This window comes from Simochromis diagramma, unplaced genomic scaffold, assembly GCF_900408965.1.
Source record: "Simochromis diagramma unplaced genomic scaffold, fSimDia1.1 OVJJ01000343.1, whole genome shotgun sequence".
NCBI lineage: Eukaryota > Metazoa > Chordata > Actinopteri > Cichliformes > Cichlidae > Simochromis > Simochromis diagramma.
Window position 1 is genome coordinate 2,874,453 of NW_024386831.1, and position 20,947 is coordinate 2,895,399.

Below are 20,947 nucleotides of genomic sequence, written 5' to 3' on the forward strand. Positions count from 1 at the left end.
CCTATGCCTATATATATGACTGGCAGAAACCACTTGCCAACTGCGTAGGGAATACACATTTGTCCAGATCAAAAGACCGGCCGCTAAGCCTGTAAGAGTGAGCCCATCATAGGCAATTAAAGTCCTCTTCAGTTCAATATTTGCTGGTGTATATTCAAATTGTTCCAAATTTGGCTCATCTTTGAACAGACAGTTTTTTATAAGCCAAACGTTATTCTAGTATATAATGTGCATATTGGGCTAGCTCAGCCTTTCCATGTCTTGAAAGAAACTACTGTATGTATATATGGATCCACCCACTGGAATGTAATAAAGTCACAAAAATGTGAAGTGCAAAAAAAATACTGTGTTCATGTTTATTTATTGCACAGGGAACTTATAGGGACTAGTGGTTGCACAAACAAGAAAATTGGATTGCTGAACCTGTCACATGGCTCAAATCAGCCCTTTTGGTAATACACACATGAGCTGAGGGAAGGAATGGGAGAAAATCCTATGTTTATAAGAGGAGAATGACATAAATGTATTACCAAAGAGAGGTCCTCTCAGTTCAGTCCCTGTTGATTTTCACATTCAGTTGGATGCTTTACATAATCATCTTGTCTTTGTACATTCTCATCATCATCTATGAGAAGTTTCTCCAAAATCGTGTGACTGTAATGATTTCAACACAAAATAAGCACTTCCAAGTTGTAGCTCAAAGCATAAAATGTTTGGCTTTGTACTTGAACCTGATAGCTTTCTGACAAAGAAAACTGATCCACCTGCTGTGTTAATAACAGGCCTACAACTATGTTGTGTTTCTAAGTACTCTTTAAACACGGCAATGCATCAATTATTAACAGCAGTGATGCTTTTTTGGGGGGGGGGTTGCTTTTTTTCCCATGTTAGAAGATCAAGTGTTTTTCTTTTCAAAACTATAATGGAGGACATCAGGTATTAATTAAGTAAGGTTAATAGCTCTGTAGTCATGTATCACACTTTCTCATCTAACTCAGGATCCACTGCATGTGACTGGCTTTAATATAACCTCCCGATCACAGCATGTTCTGACCGTCCTTGTGATCTAATGCTCCCAAATAATTGCTTGCAAATTGATTGATTACCATTATTGAGCTACTTTCCTGACAAAATAGCAGGTCCAGTATATTTGAATAATGCTATGGATGAGGCCTGGGGGGAGGGCAAGCTTAAAGCCAGACCTTTTGAAGTAAAGTCAAAGAAGGCGGAGAGGAGGCTGTCTCCCCGGCTTTTCTTCCTCTTGGTTAACAAGACATGTGATTAGCATCGCTGTCTGCTACTTAGTTTTTGCCCTGCAGTCAGCTTTGTCTGCCTTTAGAGGAAACACTGCCTGCAGGCAACTAAACCACCACAAAGGTAAGTCAGTGTCTTGTTAATGTGTTCATATCTCCTGATTTGTAAGAATCGTGTTACTTTAATTGTCAGGGTTTTAACTTGTGTCATTGGGGCAAATGTATGTCTTGAAAGGTTTTAACTTTTAATGAAAGACACATCTTTTATGTTTTTTAAGGTCAATTTCCTTTAATCTCCTCAGAGGTAGCATAGGTTGCAAAGCGTGTAAACTGACTTTATGAGAAATAAAGAACTTGTTTGCTATCGCTACAGTTTCTTCGAGCAAAACTATCCCAGGATTAATGTCTCCAAACCTGCTGTAAAACCTTCCCTTTGCAAACATAAGGATTGCTGCAAATCCCCTGCACCTGTTGAATACATCGCAGGAACAATAAATTCCCTGAATTTCATTTCAGAATATGTTCAGTTTACAGACCTCAGAAAATAGGATTATTAAAAGTAAAGTGCCATACTGATTGCTTTTGGGAATTTTTAATCTTCTTATTCACTTCTTTACAATGTTTACTTAAGCACAGCGAAATCAGTAGCTCACACCCACTTAACAAATACACGTAGAGGTAGCATAGACAGCTCGCCTGTTAACATGTAAGAGTTTAACTGTGGGAAAACTGTGAGAAATGATGTGTTCATATTCTACCATTTCAATGAAACTTGTTTTTCTCTCAACTGGCGCGCTTGTTTTTAACATTACTGCCCACTTGCACAAGGAGAAATTAGATTTGGTTGGCCAGTCACGTGATGGAAGAGTTGTTCTTGCATGGCCTCTGGAAAACAAGACAATTATGTGACCATCCGGAACATTCCTTCACTTATTTATGTGTATCATTCTGTCAGCTTGAGTGGCCTTACCTCATCCTCTGAAAGTAATGCATTCTGAAACCGAACCATGTGAAACATTTTGTCGAGGCTCCATTATAACAGAAACTTGATTAAAATCCTGCAGTGATGTGATTGTTGAGCTGTGCCAAACCTTTCTGGATCACAGGACAGATCCATGTGGTTGAGAAGGTTTAAGCTCTTAATATAGTGGTCTCATATGTTTGGGCAAAACAGTGAAAAATGAACTTGACAGTAGATTTCCCCATAGGACATTGTTTTCAGCTCTTGAGTGACAGCTTGAGTGACTCACAAACACAATAAAGCTTTTCTATGAAGACAGGAAGTAAATGTACTATACTGTACAGTAAAGTCCCATTTTGAGGCCTTGAAACCTTAGAGCATTTTGACATTTGCCAAAAGTAATCACTATAGGGTGGAGTGCAGTATTAGTATCAGTTAAAGCCAAGCAACAAGCCCTGGAGGTTTGAAAGTGACAAAGACTGCAGTTCTTCTACTGGACATTTGAGGCTAACTCCAAAAGCAAGTCAGTCACCACAGACTGCCGTAAAAATCATTAAAATGCCCAACTTTACAGAATATATGCCCCCTGCGACAAAAAGTGTTTTTGCTTTTAGTTTCTAGTAGCCCACATTCAGGTTTATTTGCTTACATTTCCAGTGGAGTTTGCAAACCAAACTTTAACGTCTGTGGTCTACTGGGTCTTTGCAACCCATTGAGGATTATAGGCGAGGTTAGAAGTTGGCTTAGGTTTTAGTTAACATGTACTCAGTTTGTATAGAACGTCACCTGTATAAACTACCCAAGTAGAAAAAAACAGCTCTTTAAACAGGAAACACTCCAATTCCAAAACGTATGAGAATTCATTACTTTCTGTAAATCTGCCCATTTAGCATTGTGGCTAAACAAACAGGACACACACACTAGCTGGGTTGACGTTGACCTGGTGGATCTTAAAAACTGTAATAGTTGGTCAAGTATTCACTCCATGCGAACACCTTGCAAATGCTAGGTTGGGCCTTTCTTTACTCTCAAATAGCCTCAGCTCTAAGTGTCATGGATTCAACAAAAAGAAATCTGAAGTTCTTGTTGATTGCATGATATCATTTGTCCAGATTTGTTCCAGCATATTCCTGATTCTACTGGATTTAGATCTAATCACTGGGGAGGCACAGTCTACTAAGATTAAGGTCATGTTCATGAAATTAGTTTGAGATGACACATTCTCATGCTGGTAGAAGCCATCGGAAGACAGCGAACTGTTACCACAAAGAGATGCACATGGTTAGCAGCAATTATCTGACAGGCTCTGGCATTCTAACCTCAAGTGATTGGTATTAAGGGGCCTAAAGTGTTCAGTGTAGACTGGTGACACAAGGCATAAATACAGCCTGAACCTCATCATATGCAACAATGCTTTTTAAAGCCAAAGCTGGCATCTGGAACTGGTGCAACTCAGTTTGTCTATTTTTGGAAGCCTCAGCTCTAGATTCAGTCCCATATGTCTTTTTGTAGCCACTATAGGAAGAGAACATTTTCAGCACATGCAGGGATGACTTAATAAATCTGAACCTTACCTTTTAATATTAAAACAATCTTTTTCTCATACAGTAAAGTGAGACAGGATATGTAATGCTTATCCATGACCTGTGCTGTTTGGTTAGATTTTGCAAACTGAGTTCAGTGAGTCAGTTCAGAAAGCTGTTTATTAAATTCCACTTCCACTCTCCACTCACACGTACGTTGGACTTGCAGGGACATTTACATGCAAACTTTGTTTAAAAAAATCTGTTTTAAACACTTAGCTTGCACTAATAAACATGACGTGATAATCCCCAAAGAATGTGATAGAATTTGATCACTCACATGTGATGCTATAAACCTCATCATTCAGAGTTTATCTTAAACGTTACAATGCATGCAGAAATGTTCCTATATTGTTATATGCCACGGGGTGCTATTAATGCTGACTAATGACTTAAACTACTTCTGTTTGTTACAGCCCAAAACCCAGGGAGATTGCTAGTTTGCAGGCATCAGGTTCACAATCATGCCTGGCAGCACTGCAGGCAAGAAGCTTGATCTTTCCAAGCTCACAGATGAGGAGGCTCAGCATGTGTGGGAAGTTGTCCAGAGAGATTTTGATCTGAGGAAGAAGGAAGAGGACAGGCTTGGGTAAGTTCACTTATTTCTCTGTAATTTGTCATTGGTGTAGATGTCTGGCTGGTGTTTATCCAACTGAATTATTTGGCAGCAGTAAATCATAAACTGTTTAACATTATCTACCAATTTCAAGATGGTTGGAGTTTTTCCCACTAATAGGTTTATCTTTAAAGCTCAACAATAAAACAGACCCACATTAAGTTACACAAATGATTAAACAAATTGAATTAAACTTCTTTAAAATGAAATCTCTTCTACTACTAGATCTCCTCTTGCTCTTGTATGTATTCACCTTTATAATTTGACTTGGTAAATTATGGGACTTTATTCTGCTACCCTAATCTATCCCACATGTATATGCTGAATAAGGATTACATGATTATTATATGTGAAAAACTTACTCTTTTGACTTTCTTCTTGGTATTCTGAGACCACTGTATTGCAGTGTTCATTGCCTCTCAGTGACAAATGCTTCTGTTGATCCATAGAGACAGTTCATGTGTTGTTTTAAAAGTATGAAGTTTGTTTTGTTTTTTTTCAGTGCTCACTGTTCATTGTTGATTATGTAGGAAATGAAGCTCTGCATCCAGTCATGCAGCTTTGCTTATTTAGTTTCGGCTCATTATTTTTGCACCACTGGCCATTTTCAGTCCTGGGGTGAAGAGTAAGGTGGTTTTGTTGAATCTGCTGGCATGTTTCAGTTAGGCCACATGTCATTTGGCATGTGCCCTTTGGTGCGTGGCTCACTGGGTTATGTGATTAATGAGACTGGGCTGTCCAGTGTGATCTCATTCTGAGGTGTTGCATCAGGGCATTTCGTCAAATGTCATGTGCATCATTACTCACAAGGTGTTTTTTAGCTTTAGTGCCTTAATGCACTGCCCTTGGTAAAACGGCCTGCCTAACCATGACTTGCCTCATTTTTGTGACCTGCACTCTTAACCTAAGGATGTTGAAGGAGTTACAGTGGTTCAAAGTTTAACACCCAGGTGATTGTGAGTCCCATCATGTTTGAAACATGACTTTTCCACATTTTACTTTCACATTTTTGGCAAAGATGAATCTCCATCCAGGTCACAACAACTCGTTTAGGGTGTGGAGCTAAAACAAAGCCCCACCCTAACTCCAATCCTCCTCCTAATCCTAGATCCTGTGACCTGCTGGATGTGAAGAGGTTAAAGTAGTACCGTTTACACCAGTAGCCCACCCATTTATTCGTATTCATAAAACAGAATAGCTCTAGCTTCTGATACATTTCAGATTAGACTGGCCTATGGTAGTGGAAACCTACAAATCCTCTACCTCCATGTCTATTTCATTTGTGAACTTTCACTCCATCCACAGTTCATATCATATTATTAAAGCTGTGCAGGGTAACAGCTGCTGAACAGACACCGGGCAAACCTGAACAGAAAGTTTTTGATGTGTGCCATTTTTTAACTATGGCCGTCACTTGTACAGTATGCTGGGAATCTATTGCTCTAAGGCCTCAAAAATAGAAAGCAGACGAGGTGTATGCATCATTTTCAATTACAACATCCTGAATGATGATTATAGACTTTTTTCCCCTCAATGACTCAAAAAACAGCTTTAAGGTTAACCAGTGCCAAGTCAGCACTAATTGCCTGTCAGCTGGTCAGCCTCCTGTTCTTTTTCAAATTTGAACACACCAGACACGAAGCTCATATAAAAGCCTCTTTTGAAAAGCAGTCAAACACCATTTCTTTCTCCAGAGCAAGCAGCTAGCCGTTAGATGTTCAGTAAACCGCAGACGAGACACACACAGTGGTAAAGGGTGTGTGCTGTGCACCTGTAGTACACACGTATAAGAGTTGACAGACATCACAAGATTTTTTTAATTAATTTTTCACAGCACTAACCTAGGTATATCACACTGTATATATTTGAGTGTCATGTAATCAGGCTGTGTTTTGCTTGTGTAGAAACGTGAAGTCCCTCAGTGACATTACACGAACACCAGCAATCAGGCACGAAGAGTGAACACTGCTTACCCAGTGGATTTTGAGTTTAATTCTGGACATTTATGTGTGCTTTTTGCAAGATTTTTGTCACGGGTGTGGTAAATTTTGGACATTACAAATATATGCCCACTACTAAAGCACCAGCATGTTTTATCAATTAGAAATTCAACTTCTTGGTTTAAAAAGAAAGTGGACAAAAAAAATCTTTATTCAAATATAACTTTGAACAGAAGCCAAATCTCACATTACCTTTCACTGCACCAGGGCCCTCACATGAATAACATAGATCTCAAATCATGTTCCACTATAAGATCTATTTATTCTTAAAATATGCATCCTCAGTCAGTTCGTTTGATGTAAATTGAGCAGATATGACACACTGACAGGAAAAAGCGAGCAGACTAATTTTGTTCCACATTCCCAACAGATGATTGAGTCATTTGATACTAATTCACTGACCTCCTGCTCACACGCTTTGTTGACAGCATTGGCGGATGGTTTAGAAATCAGGCTATGGCAGGAAGACGTTTTAAAGGAAATTTTCACTTCACCTGTGGATGATCAGTGCAGGGCAGCAGCAGCAAAAGTCCCCATTTAAGAGGTTAGACCACGAATGATGTAACAGCCATTATTATTTTTTTGTTCCATATAACTTTCACAACCCCCCTTTTTTTAGACAAAACAAACATTAACAAACAGTAATAGAAATATTGCCTATAAATCTTGTGCATGGTTTTACCCTAAACTGCAGTTTCTTCTTTTGTCTACACTCGGCTTTAGAAAGGTTTCACACAGATGTAGTACCCTTTGTCTGCACAGACCAAAGTAAAGTAATTTGCAGACTAGCGGTTGCGGCAGATCGACTCGGTCTCACTTTGAAGATGTCACGTTGTTCTGTCTGTTCAGCACCACCTTAACAATGTAAAGCACAGATTAGCCTGTAGCATCGTTTCCGACATGCAAGGTGGTTCCAGGGGTCTCTCAATGACTGAAACAGGCATAATTAGACCACAGAAAAGTGTGCTCCAATTGGTTTCATCACTGTCGTGAGGGTAACAGAGGAAATGCCAGAGGAACTTCTTGCAGATGGAAGAAGTTTGCCCTTTAATGTGAGGCAGCAGTCTGAGAACCCCGGCCTCAGATGATGTAGCCTGAGTTTGTACACTCACAGATGTTTTCACACCTCAGCAGTATAGCTCTAGTATAGTAGTATAGAAAGCATAACTTTATGCTATTCACATTGGTAGTGAGTAGTATAATAAGTAAAGGTGTATTTGCTTCTTATTTAAAAACTGTAGTAGGCAAAACTTTATGAAAGACTTAACATTTCTAAAGAGTTCAGAGTGAGTAGTCGATCCTATAGCCAGAATTGTGATCTACAGTTTTTTTAGTATTCAAGTAACTATGAGTGTAATGTTGAAATCGGATCCATATGAATTCATGAACCTATTCCACAGCCATGCGATTTAATGTGTACCCTTCCAGATTTTATCTTTATCAAAGTGTTCTCTTCCATGCCTGGATTCAGGACTGCCTGCTCTGTCATGTGAACAGTTACTGGTTTGAAAGAACTTATTTTAACCTTTCAGCATCCTCGGGGACCCCTGATAACTTGTGTAGGGGTAAAAGTGTGCTAGTATGGGGTTTTGTTTGTATTTGGGGGTTTCAAATCAAGTCTCATTCATTCATTTTAACATTAAAGTTTTTCTGTTGGAAGATTTTTCATCCTAACAGACCGTAAACCAGACCAAGTGGTGTTAATGAATGAAAACAAAACAGCACCAGAAAAGGCAAAGACCAATGTAAGATCATGTGACTGTGCTACCTGGCACCACACCCACCTTCTAAAGCAGGCATTTGTAAATGCTGTTGTTCCTCACGTTGAAAAGCTAAGAAGCTAAAGGGGTGTCCGAAAATTAAGGTTGCCACTTTTGCCTCACAGCAAGAAGGCTCTGGGTTCATATCCACGGGATGGCGGGGGCCTCATTGTGGTGCTGGGTTTTCTCCAGGTACCCCACCTTCCTTTTACAGTCCAAGGACAGGCATGTGTTAGGTTAATTGGTGCTTCTAATTTGGCAATAGATGTGAATATGAGAGTGAATTGTTGTCACTCTGTTAGCCCTCAACATATTGGTAATCTGTCATAGTCTGTAGTGTACCATGCTTCTCACCCCATGACAGCTAGGAAAGTGTCTAGCACCCTTGTGAGTCCCCCAGACTGGATGGATGGTTCCTGACTCAGCAATAATGCAGACATATAGTGGATGGATAGTGCATCAACAGTTACTTCAGATGCACTTTTGGTCATTTTTTTCTGAACATATCTAGGCCAAGTCTCATCAGAATCGCTTGTGCTAATTTGGAAAATTTGTGTATTTCTGCAGTTTATTATTTTGTTGTTGCAGCCAGAGAAACCTGAATTGTCTGGAGTCTGTTAAACAAAGTGCTTTCGCCTGTCTACAAGTCCATAATAAGAGTCTTTTTGTCACTAATTTACTTAGAATACATTAACAGTGAACCTTCGTGTCTCCAGTATAAATTACCCAAAATAGAAGGCAATGAAAAGCGGGATGGACACAGACTACAGGACAGGACAGTTTTAACCATTTGGGTTGAGGTCCCTGCCAATGTTCTTCTTCAGCTAGCTGTTTTCCATTTAGATGAGCCAGTTGTTTGCTTCTCAGGCAACTGTTGTTTTCATCCGAGTCCTCTGTGGTCTATAAAAAGGTGCAGATTTTCATGTGGTTTACATATAAAACTGCCCACGCCTAAATCGTGCAAAACCACATCTACTGGATGGATCGCAAAATGAAATATTTTGGCAATGATTTATAATTTGCTTTGTTCACTAAAATAACAGACATCAACACACTTCCTAAGTGTAAGGACCTTTATTTTAAGTAACTGTGTTGTGTAAACTACAATCTCGCAATATGTGTAGCTGTAAAACTTTTTTATTTTTTGAGTCACATCTTATTATGAGAATTTTAAAAAAGCATGCGAAATGAGACAATAATACTGCACTAATCAATATTTTATTACTTACAGTAGATCAAATGACTCTGTGCAAGGAGAAAAGATTTATCTGGAAAATTGTTGTTGTTAACTTTACAAGGCAATGTCACTGTTTTGGTTTTTATATGTTTGGGGGGGTTGTTTGTTTTGTTTTTTACATACTTATACCATCTCTCATTCTTTTGGTTTTCTGGTCTGTCAGTTTACTTTTTGGTTTCACTGTCAACACACATCAATCAGCTGTTTCAGCTGAAGTTTTCCTCTGGTGTAGTTAGTGTGTTTTCCCTGTTTCTCACCCAGCTGGGATAGCCTCCAGTCCCACGAGATTCAGAACTTGAGACGCAGTTAAGAAAAGGAAATGGGGGTGGTTTTTTTTGTCTGTTGTAAACAATGCACTTATGTAAAAAAGAAATTGCACCCTTTATAAGTTCTAAGCTTTTCATATTTTCACCAAATTAACTCAATTCAAAACCCAATATTCACCGGGTTTTAAAATTAGGCAAATATAACATTAGATAGACACAACATATGGCATGAAACACAGTGGCATTATTTATTTAACAAAAATTAAGGCAAAATGCAGAAGCAGTCCAAGAGGATAACTGCAGTCAAATCAAATGCACATGATTTATTGAACATCAGTAGATGTGAGCACCTCTATAAAAGATTTTTTTATATAGCATATTTAAAGCAACAACGGCTGACCAAAGTGCTGTACATTTAAAATAATCAAAGGAGATTAAAGCATGTGAAGACATGGCAAAATTTAAGGAAAGAAGCATGAACTGAGAAGATTTGAATAAAAAATAAGACAAATAAAAGTAGGAGGTCCTGATGTGAAGGGGCAGTTTCTTCCACAGTTTAGGAGCAGTCACAGCAAAGGCTTGATCTCCTTTGTGCTTTAATCTGGACCTTGGGAAAGCTAGGAGCATTTGGTCCACAGACCAGTTGTATACTAGTTCAAAAGATCATGGGATCTGCACACCCGCATTGCGAGGTTGCAATGCGAATATAAACAAATAATAAAGTCTTAAAATTAATTTGAAAATAATTGGCAGCAAATGTAAGAATGCTAGTATGGGGGATATGTGGTCTAGGTGAGATTAAATGAACACATGAATAGCTCTCTCAAAGTCTCTGAAACAGGGGAATGGCTTCACTTTTGCAAGTAGCCAGAGATGAAAGAAACTGGTTTTGATTACAGAATTGATCTGTCTATCAAAGGTTAGATTACTGCCAAAGTCATAGTGGTCACAGGGACCAAACTCAACGACCTCTGTTTAAAGCCATCCATGCCTTAACATCCTCCAAACAATCTAGTAAAACCTTCAGAGGACTTAAATATTTACATTTCAGTGGTAGGTAAATCTGTGAGTCGTCTGCATAACAATGAAATGAGATGCCATATTGTTAAAAAAAAAAAATTGAGCGCATAGGGAGCATAGGGGAAAAGGACTGGGCCAAGAATGGACCCCTGGGGGACCCCACAAGAAAGTGAGGTTTTTGAGGATGATGTATCCCCCAATATAACAGAAAAACTTCGGTGGGACAGATAAGATTTGAACCATTCCAATGCATTCCCTTTGATTCCAACACAATATACAACTGAGAGAAAAGAATCCTATGATCTATGGTATCAAGGGCAGCACTGAGGTCTAATAGTATTAAAATGGCAATATCTCCCAAGTCAATAAATGTTAAAAGGTCACTGAAATGTCAGTTTCAGTGTTGTGGTGAGTTTTAAAACCAGACTGAAATACTTCACTAATGCCATTTTTATCTTGAAAGGTCTGGAGGTGAAGAAGGACAACTTTCTCCAGGACTTTAGAAAGAAAAGGCAATTTAGAAATTGGTCTGAAGTTGGATAAAACTGTTGGATGCAGATTTTGCCTGACTGAAGACTGCTATTGAACATGGAAATCAAACTCATACCGGTACTCCATCCATCCATTTGCTTCCGCTTATCCTTTTCAGGGTCACGGGGGACGCTGGAGCCTATCCCAGCTGTCATAGGGCGAGAGGCAGAGTACACCCTGGACAGGTCAAAAGTCTGTCGCAGGGCTAATACACACGGACAGACAACCATTCGCGCTCACATTCACTCCCACATTCACACCTATGGGCAATTTGGATTAACCAATTAACCTATCCCCACTAACTGCATGTCTTTGGACAGTGGGAGGAAGCCGGAGTACCCGGAGGGACTCATACTCACATTATCAAAAACATCTTTCAGTAAACAAGATGGAACAATATCCAGAGTACATCTTGTGGGTTTCAAGTTGTTGACTACTTCATTCAGTAATGAAAGTAGAAATGAAAAGAAAAAATCAAAGTGCTCTAAGTCCAGATCTCAACCAGACTGAAATGTTGTGGTGGGACCTTAAGAGCGCTGTGTATAAATGAATGTGTGCAAAGTCCAATGTCCTGAAGCAGTGTTGTAAAGAAGAGTGGACGAAAAGTCCTCCACAATGATGTGAAAGCCTCAAAGTCACATAGAAAACTATTATTCCAAGTTATTGCTGCTAAAGCTGGTTCTACAAGCTGCTGAATCATGGGGTGTGCTTAATTTTTCATTCACTGTTTCTTCAGTTCGATTCAGCTTTTGTTAAATAATCACAGGGTGTAATTATCCCACGTGTTGTTGTTAAACTGAGGTTTTATTTTTATATTAGAAACTTGTAAGCAAATAGAACCAGATAATTTCTTTTTAGGTATTGATATATAAAACCTTAGATTTGCAATATGATACACTGCACTTTTAGTGTTTGTTTTATTTTTAGATGTCTCCTTTTTCACGTATTTCAAATAATTATGTCAGTTCCTGTACTCCCAAAAAGTACTCCCAAAAGCTGAGGCTGCAGCCCGCTTGTAATAATTGGTTCTATGCATGCATGTATCTATTGTCTTGGATTTTAATGATGAGAGCACATATCCCTAATATCCCTACAACCTGTCTTAGGCACAGAAACCTCACACGCCTGCTGTTTATGAGGAGAAGCCAATCAGAGGAAAGTTGACCTAAAGTGGGTTAGCGCTATTTCAACAGACTGTTTAAAAGTCCAAAGGGCAGCATCTGCTTCTTTCCTCAGAAACTATTATTTTCCAGCCCTAATCCTCTGTGTATGGGTGTCACCCTCCCTTTTTATGTCTCACTCCTGATCTTTTCCAATTGCTTAGATCTAGTTTACAGCAACTTGTCAGATAGAGCTGAGTCAGCAGGAGAATAAAAGATGATGATGTTACTAAGACTCTCTACACCAGCTGAGTTAAGCTAGACAGAGTCAGATTTATGCGAAGAGCCACAGAGAGAGATCGCCATGTATGGGAACAGGCAGACAGCTATGAGGACTAAAGTAACTAACTGAACGCCTGGCTGCCGCACCCGGATTCCTGAGCTTTGCCGGTTAAGCAAAAACGCTGCACTACCTGCTTTTAATCAAATACTGGAGAGTGCTGGGGAATACACGAAAGTTTTCTATAAACGCATAAGCATTTAAGCATAAAGATGCTTAAATGTTTAGAAAATTTGTTATTTCTTTCATCTGTTGTTTTTATTTTCTTCGAAAATGAAATGCCTGTAGCCTATCCTAGCAGTCACGGGCCTAAAGGTACCAGAGAACCCAGGTGAGCACAGGGAGGACATGAAGCATGCCCACACAAAGGCTGGGTCAAATCCAGGACCTTCTTGCTGTGAGGGCACAGGGCTAATGCTGCATCACTGTGCTGCCTAAGTTATTTCAACTATTTTTATTAAAAACAATTTAATGGCCCTCTTTGTTTTACTTATTTTAATACTTTTATAAAATAAAATATCACTGAAGAAAAATATAACACTCTTTGAATCTTACTGTTTACACTACAGAGGTACATACAAATACTCTGCATATACTTGTGTGTTTAATAGCGTTTAAATATTTAGGTTCTATTAATCTGAATATTTACAGTTTATTGAGAAATGTTTTTACTGTTAGTACTAGTGAATATATTATTTATATTAGCAATGTGTCAAAGTTTTGTTAGCCTTTTGCTTATTGTTGGCAGTGCTTTTTGTATTTATTTATATTACGTATTCAGCTCTGTACAATTACTTTACTGTACAGCACTTTGGTCCTGTGCTGGGTATTTTAAGGTTCTTCATAAATAAAGTTGAATTGGATATTTTATGACTGTGCAGCATTCCTTAAATGATTAGTTCATGTATCCAATAATACCTGTAAAATGTAGGCTAGTTATTGACTAGCTCTTATATATGGTCACTTTCATACCCACCAGTGAGACAGTGGGACAGATTTGACTATGATCATATCTGAGTAACATGCCCTTCTCAGATAGCAGTAAAAGGTGTGTACACAGACTGTATATCAAAGATGGACTTGCTCATTTGACCTATGACCTCAGTAAACACTTTTCTGATCAGAGTCTCAATAGCTAGTGGTCCTATTTAAAGCCTATTTAAAAAGTACTTTAGAGCAAGTGCAGCCTGTAAGTGCACAGGTCCCTGACATGATTATTGAAGAAGATAAGACAAAGCTCATAGTTAAGTCTGTTTGGAGAATTGGACCCAATGAGAAGATCGGCTTAGAAATCTAAAGAGTGAAATAGACAAATCAACAAAGACTGATTGCACCAGTGTGTAGTCCTGCTCAGCTCTACTGAAGAATCAAGCCCCTTTTCACTCATTGTTTCAGCTATGTGATCTGCAGGTTATAGTTTTGTCATAGTCTTGCTACTGTAAAGACATTCAGCAGGAAACATGAGCTGAAAATAAAACAAAATTAATGGTACCAAGCTACGGAAAGACAAACTTAGCAGCAACATTTCTAAATATTTTTTCTCAGGTAACCGAGGTAACCGTTCAAATGGCTCTTAATCAAAACCTTTTGTGCTGTTGCTGAAAGTCTCCATTGCCCTTAAGTATATTTAAAAAAAAACATTAACTGATGTAATTTTGAATAATTACCATAGAAACTTGTGAAGTGATAATTTCTTGTGCTTTCACGACCTTCATCAGTCATTGGAACATAAAAGTCTTGTTGCAGTTTTTTGGGAGCTCCACTTATAAACTTCTGCTATCCTCCCCTCTTTGCATGCTGCTGCACTTGTCTTTTGATAGTTGACTTTGCAAGTCATGCCCTGGTGCTTGGCAGGTATGGTAGTTGCCTACAGCACACATGTGTAGTTGAAATCATAGAAGGGCATCTTGTATACCAGATTTGTGGGATTTCATGTTTCAGAGGAGGGTAGATTTAAGAGATATTACTTTTAAATCGCACTGCTAGTGGCCAGCAGCTGTTTCTGCAAAAGGTTAAAAGAGGCTTACAAAGTATCCCATTCATCCCAATGATCTGGGCTATAATTTAAAAAGCATGGCCTTTAAAAAAATAAATCTTTAATAAACAATAAGCATCCTCTCATCCCCGGCGGGTGTTTTGCCAGACTCCACCCATGCTGTGTGACATTTGGGAGTTGTTATCTGAATTTTTCCACCGCACTACTGTCAGCATCCTTCAGCACCGAGTGAAGCTGTTACTTATCCAACAATCAGCAAAAGTCTGAATTAAAAACGTTGCAGAACAAAATGATCTGACTCAAAGCAATGAAGTCATTGTTAACACACATGCAAGCAGATTCCAAGCCACACAGAGAAGAGGAAAGATTTGAACAGGAAGAAGGTTAAAACTGATTAAAACTTTACAACAATAACAATATCAAAAGTTTGATAATTACAGCAATTACAATGTAATTTTAACAAAAAAGTCACAGTGAAGCATTTTCCTCTTGCTAGAATTTTCTCCCGTTACTGGCTTTTCAGTGTAGCAGGCTGACATGATTATTTTTGAAAAGAGGTGCCAAATAAAGCTATGTGTTGCCATCCATGTGCTGACAGCCATCTTTTTACTCGTGTCAGCCAAAATTTGACTCATAAAATCTTTTTTCAATGCAGCAGTATGAGGTTTGTTTTTGCAGCTATAAAAACACAAAGTGAGCAATGAGTTAGAAATTAACCTTCAAATCTCATTCATGACAGCTAAATTTTTATTATTTGAACATCTGGGGGGACGTGTGTTTTTTAAATTGTCTCGGACTCAGCGGTGTAGGCTATGGTTAGCTTAGCGAAGCATAAATACTTGAGTCAAAGGGGGGAACTTTGTCCGATGGTGTCCAGGGACACAAAAATACACCCAAAGCAGCAGCAGCTAATGGTCCACAGGATTCATGAGTTGAGTATTTTGGAAATGGCGTGAGGGAAGTCCAGTTCTGCCATAAGATTTTTGATCAACCAAAGTACAACCGAACAAAGTTATGAATGACCTAGCATCAATGAATGGCATCAAGACTTTTTTTCAGACGATGATCAACCACATAAAGGAAACACAAAAAGCTAACCGTCTTATGACTTTAACTGTCTGCAGGTATGTTAGAAGCATTTACAAGTTGGCTATTTACTATGACCTCAACCAATAGTAGCAAGAGGATTTTTTGTATTGTGTAGAAATGATTGATAAGACAACAAAGTCAAGGTGTGTGTTAGTGTAGTTCTGCAGTGTCTTATTCTAGATGTTGGATATGGACTGTCAAGAACTGCAATCTGCAGAAGGACTGATCACATGACATGGAGGCTATTTCACACAGATATGAATATAGGTCTGTTTTGTCATGCCCTTGAGCACAAAATGGTTCGTAGTTACTGAACGTAACCAGTGTTGCAATTTGTGATGGCCAAACCCATCTCCACACTCTAAAGTTGGTAACTCTTGTGTATTTTCATTTCTTCATTTGAACACAATAACACACTTTAGTTTCCAGTAAGTTTATTGATTGGTTTGGATACATTTGTTCTATTTGTAAGCGCGCACATATAGTTTACTTATTCATACCAGTTCATTGCTTTGTTTGATTTTTAACTAACCTTTGTTTCTTTTACTTCTTACCTGCCATGATCCCTGGAAGTTGCCAGACAAAAGGTGGTCGACAGGTTTTGAAGCTGTTAAATACAAAAAGGGATAACTGGACGGCACTACCACTTCCTGCTGAAGGGGAGAATGTATATTTCCTTTCATTAAAAAAAGCTTTTGTATTTGATTAGATATTTGACTTTAGAGTTTAGTGGTTTTTGATTCTCTTCTTTGATCTTTAGTTTGTTAACAAACTAGACTATGCTGCATCATTTTTGTGGTTTATGATTGTGTTTTGTTTAGTTACCACTCGTGTGTCATAGTGGTCTGATCAGCCATTATATTTACCCTTGTGTGTCATTTCCTGTTTAGGTCAGTTGTGTTTGTTTGGCCAGTTGTTTGGTTGGTTAAGTTTGCAGTTCTTTGATGGCGTTTAGTTTTGTTTCTTTTACCTCTTTTATGACTTCAACATTTGTTACTTTTGTAAATATAATTTTTGGGGTTAAATAAATGAAAACCCTATTTTTCTAATGACTCCTGCTTTTCCAACTTGGTCCATCACACAATGTATTCTGGTAGAATTGCAATTCAAGTATTACTCAAAATCTGCAAAAACCTGAGGTCTAGCAAATTCAATACAAATCAAATTTGTCTCGTGCTTTTTGTATCCTTTAAACTTTTATACCAACCGCTACCGATCTAAAATGAAGACGGATAGATTTTTCAAAGGAGCCACAATATTAGCTCTTGCCTAAATCTGTCTGTCATCTATAGTTACACTATGTAGACAATTTTGTGTGTGTGTGTGCTTGTTTTAACCCGTATCTACTTTAAGTGAAAGTGGTGTTATTTATTAAGTGTTTCTCCATTTTAACAGATATAATTTTAAATGTCATTATTAATGACCAGCAGCTGGATTTAGCTTTATCCATCTTATACCAATCATCTGGGCTAAATTTTATTAAGTTATATCCGCAGTTTATGGGTATATCAGTCACACTTAAAAGCCAAATATGCACTTTGACTAAATATATAGGAGATCAGTGTGTTAAGTGCCACAAGCATTTAATAGTCAGTATAAGCCACATTCCTCTGAGTTTGGATGGATCCCTGGAGTAAAAATGTGAAGTAATTTTCTCTCAAGGATCTCTTGTACTGTATGTATAACACTGTTTTCCCATGCATTTTCTGCTTTGTCGCTTTACAAATGCATGAAAATGACCTGCATGTTTTTAACCCACGACTATTTCTACATTCATAAGTCATACAGTAAATTGGTTAATGTTATATCAAATGAACCAGATGTGAAATAAAACCTTCTACCAGGCCTGGAAGATCATTTGTTTGTTGACAGTCTGCCTTCTTGTGGATATGCTAGCCTTTCATATTGTTGTCTTATTTGTTTTCAGGGATCTAAAGACCAAGGTTGAGAGGGAAGATACCAAGAAAGAGTTGCTGGGGAACCAGACCAGCCTGACTGAGTCTCATTGCATTCGATGTCTCCAGCCTTTTAAATTCCTGCTTAACAACAAGCATCAGTGCCTGGACTGCCAGCTCTACATCTGCAAGTCCTGCGGCCGCTATAACAAGAAGGAGGATGGCTGGGTGTGTGACACCTGTCACATGACCAGGTAGGTAATGACCAGTGTAAGAATAATTCAAAAGTGGTCATTCAAACTAAGTGTCATGTTGAATACAAGAAATCATATATTTAACTGTAACTATAAATGCAGTTCAAGTTCAAGTTTTAAACCAGTCATTTGTGGACTACACACTGTCTCCATAAGCGTCATAAGCTTTTTGCTGACATGCCTTTAACCATGCTTAATAACTTGACCAGCGAGCTCTGGGATGTGTACCTGGGAAAGCACTTAATATGTTAGAGCCAGAAAAAACTAAAGTCAAAAGAAGATTCCTCTGTTAATTTTCAGCGGGATTTCCTTCCACATGCATACATGGAAAGCCAGAGGTGGAGAGTTCAGCAGCAAGACACTCTACAAAGCAGGCATTAATCATAGTAAATGTGACAGAGAGTAGGTCAGAAAAAGCATGAAAAGAGGTGGTGGGCTGCAAAGAGGCTTGCAGCGAGCAGCACTTTTGACAGGTTCAAGAAACATAAATAGCACAAACTGCTCTACATGACAATTGTCAACTGGTTTTATAGATGGGTACCAGCTCTTCCATCTGCTGAACTGAGCGACTAAAGCTGAGATTGTGTATTTCTGGCCTGAACTGATGCTAAGCTTGATTTGCAAGTTGTGGTTTGCTGTGGCAGCTCGACATTTCTAAAAGTGAATTTATGTTTTTAGTACATTGTGTTCTTTCTTGATAAGATGAATAAAAATGAGCAAATAACACATTCAGATTACTAATAAACAAAGAGGCAACCCATGTCCTGTCAGGAGTTAAAGAGCTTTGAGGCGACTGTTGTTGAATCAAAGGTTAAGCGTCAGGTTCGATGTGCTTTGATGGATGTTTGGCTGCTTTTTAAACAGATATTTAAAAAATCCTTTTTACTGCTTAGGCTCTGCTGGATGCAGCGATAGATTTCAATACATCCTGCTTGAAATCAGCTCCATATGGAACCATGATACCATTGTTTGTTGAGATGAAGCTGCATACTAAAAAGTTCTTTAATGGAGCTTGGCCAGTGTCTGGAAAGCATCATGCTATGTATCTCATGCTTAAACCTGCACACTGCTGTTTTATAGCAAAAGAGCAAAATACAGCTCTTTTTGCTGGCAAGTCTGTATTCCCACAAGTATTTTCTATGTGATATTATGGGATAGTGTATAAATTGGCCTCATTTGGGGCTCATTTCTCACCATGTGTTCTCATTTTAAACGTTTCACATGTAATGTTATACTTTAATTAATAAACAAATAGAAGAAAATCTCTTAATATAAAATGCATATGCATTCATTTTCAGAATGAACCTCATCTGTGAATGACTTCTTTAGCATCTATATTTTGATTCCTTCCATTCTTCTCACTTACAGAGTACTCAAGATCGGTACTTTGGAGTGGTACCATGAGAACGTCCGTGCCCGTTTCAAGCGCTTCGGCAGCGCCAAGGTGATGCGTTCCCTCTTCAGGAGGTTCGACGGAGAAGGCAGCCGCTCTCAGAGTGACTTGGGAGGTGAGCAATCCACCTTCTGTCTGGTTTGTTACTTCGTTTCAAACCAAGCTTATGTCTGGAATGTCATAATCCTGGTTCTGCTGCTGAAAATGTGCATTTTTGCCAGTCAGCGTACTGTCACGGTGGCCTTTAAGCAAAAAGATTAACACCCCACTGACTAATTAGAAACTACTTAGTGGTTAGCAGTCAAACACTTGCTGCTCTGGGCAGTTGCCAAGTAGGGAATGTCTACATGAATATCAAAACAAGTGCAAATAAAAGGTTACAAATGTGTTGTAATGTCAAGCCTCAGGTCAAGGTGGCTTTGAAGAGGCAATCTTAAGAAATTTCCATCTGTTCCACTCATTTCTTTACAAGCCCTGAGGAGAAGCTGCCGGTCAAAAGTTCAATCTGCCAGAGTCAGAGAGCACTGACTCGAAGTCATGGAAGTCTGCTTGAGCTTACCATGAGAAATCCCCACTAAATGAAAGGCTTCACTGAGATTCAGCAGCTGCATACTATACTGCGGCTGCTTGGAAAATATGCATCACTCCAGCTCGACTCGTAAAACGTCACCGTGACGATCGCCATCTCATCTGTGAACTGTGTTTGAGTTCAAGAATTGGAGTTGTAATGTATATTATTATATTTCACTGGACAACAAAATGCAAGCTCTTCACAGTGATGCACGCAGACTGAAAGTAATGCTGTGCCCGGGCCTCTGCAATCATCAGATCCTCTCCATCAAAGAAAACGGCAAATTAGAGAATATATTTTGAGACAATAGTGTTTATGGTGTTTGCAATGGCGCCAATCTTGTGGTCCAAGACGCTTTATGTCACCCTTGTCCTTTAATTTGTCAGCCATCTTTGTATGAGCGTCTTTATTTTTCTGACACTAAGTCACCAGAAGAAAGTTTCTGCTCTCTTTCTCAAATATTAGCAGGCTGCCAGATCTGTCACAGGGATTTAATCTTCCATCTTTCCTGTTTTTCCTGCTTTCTGGCTCCTCACAGCTGTATCTCTCTTTTGTCGTCAGCTGACCAGGATGCTTATTCTAACTCTGCCCTGCGGGAGATTATTACCAGAGATACTAAGGTGGAGGAAAATGCTGTTTGTTTATTGTGTGCAGCTCAGGTTTAAAGTCTGATCCAGTGACGCTATTAGGCCTCATCAAAACCATTTTTTCCTCTCTTTTTGAACTTGCTCACGCTGCATTGCGAGGCCACACCCACAGCATATGAAACAAGTGATCCTTGAAGCATACTTTATGTCAGTTTCAAGCATTATTACTCACAACAGATTACCCTTTGAGATCACAACATCAGGAGATGAGTGAATGTGATGAATTATATAGAAACAGCCGAGACCTCTGGTACTGTTTACGCTGAGTCACCCCAGAGGATTTTGGGAAGGAATACAGAGCAAGTTGGTTGGCCGACGCAGCTCCCGTGGGCCTTGTGATAATTCACTCACATGTCTCCCATTCTGTGCCTGGAACTGAAGGATTCGGTCCTGCAGGGCTCGTCCAACCAGAAGCAGAGCAAAAGTGGAGGGAGG

The 20,947-nt window shown here is 38.9% G+C and overlaps 1 protein-coding gene across 3 annotated transcripts in view; it reads left to right on the forward strand.

The window, feature by feature from the left end:
* Nucleotides 1-1,244: 1,244 nt before the first annotated feature.
* Nucleotides 1,245-20,947, forward strand: part of mlphb (melanophilin b) — a 41,300-nt gene continuing 21,597 nt past the window's right edge. For all 3 annotated transcript variants that reach the window (XM_040027453.1, XM_040027454.1, XM_040027455.1), the window contains exons 1-4: nt 1,245-1,377; nt 4,214-4,386; nt 17,680-17,901; nt 19,270-19,409. In XM_040027453.1, the coding sequence (XP_039883387.1) occupies nt 4,262-4,386; nt 17,680-17,901; nt 19,270-19,409 (487 nt within the window). In that variant the 5' untranslated portion in view covers nt 1,245-1,377; nt 4,214-4,261. The remainder of the gene's footprint in view (nt 1,378-4,213; nt 4,387-17,679; nt 17,902-19,269; nt 19,410-20,947) is intronic.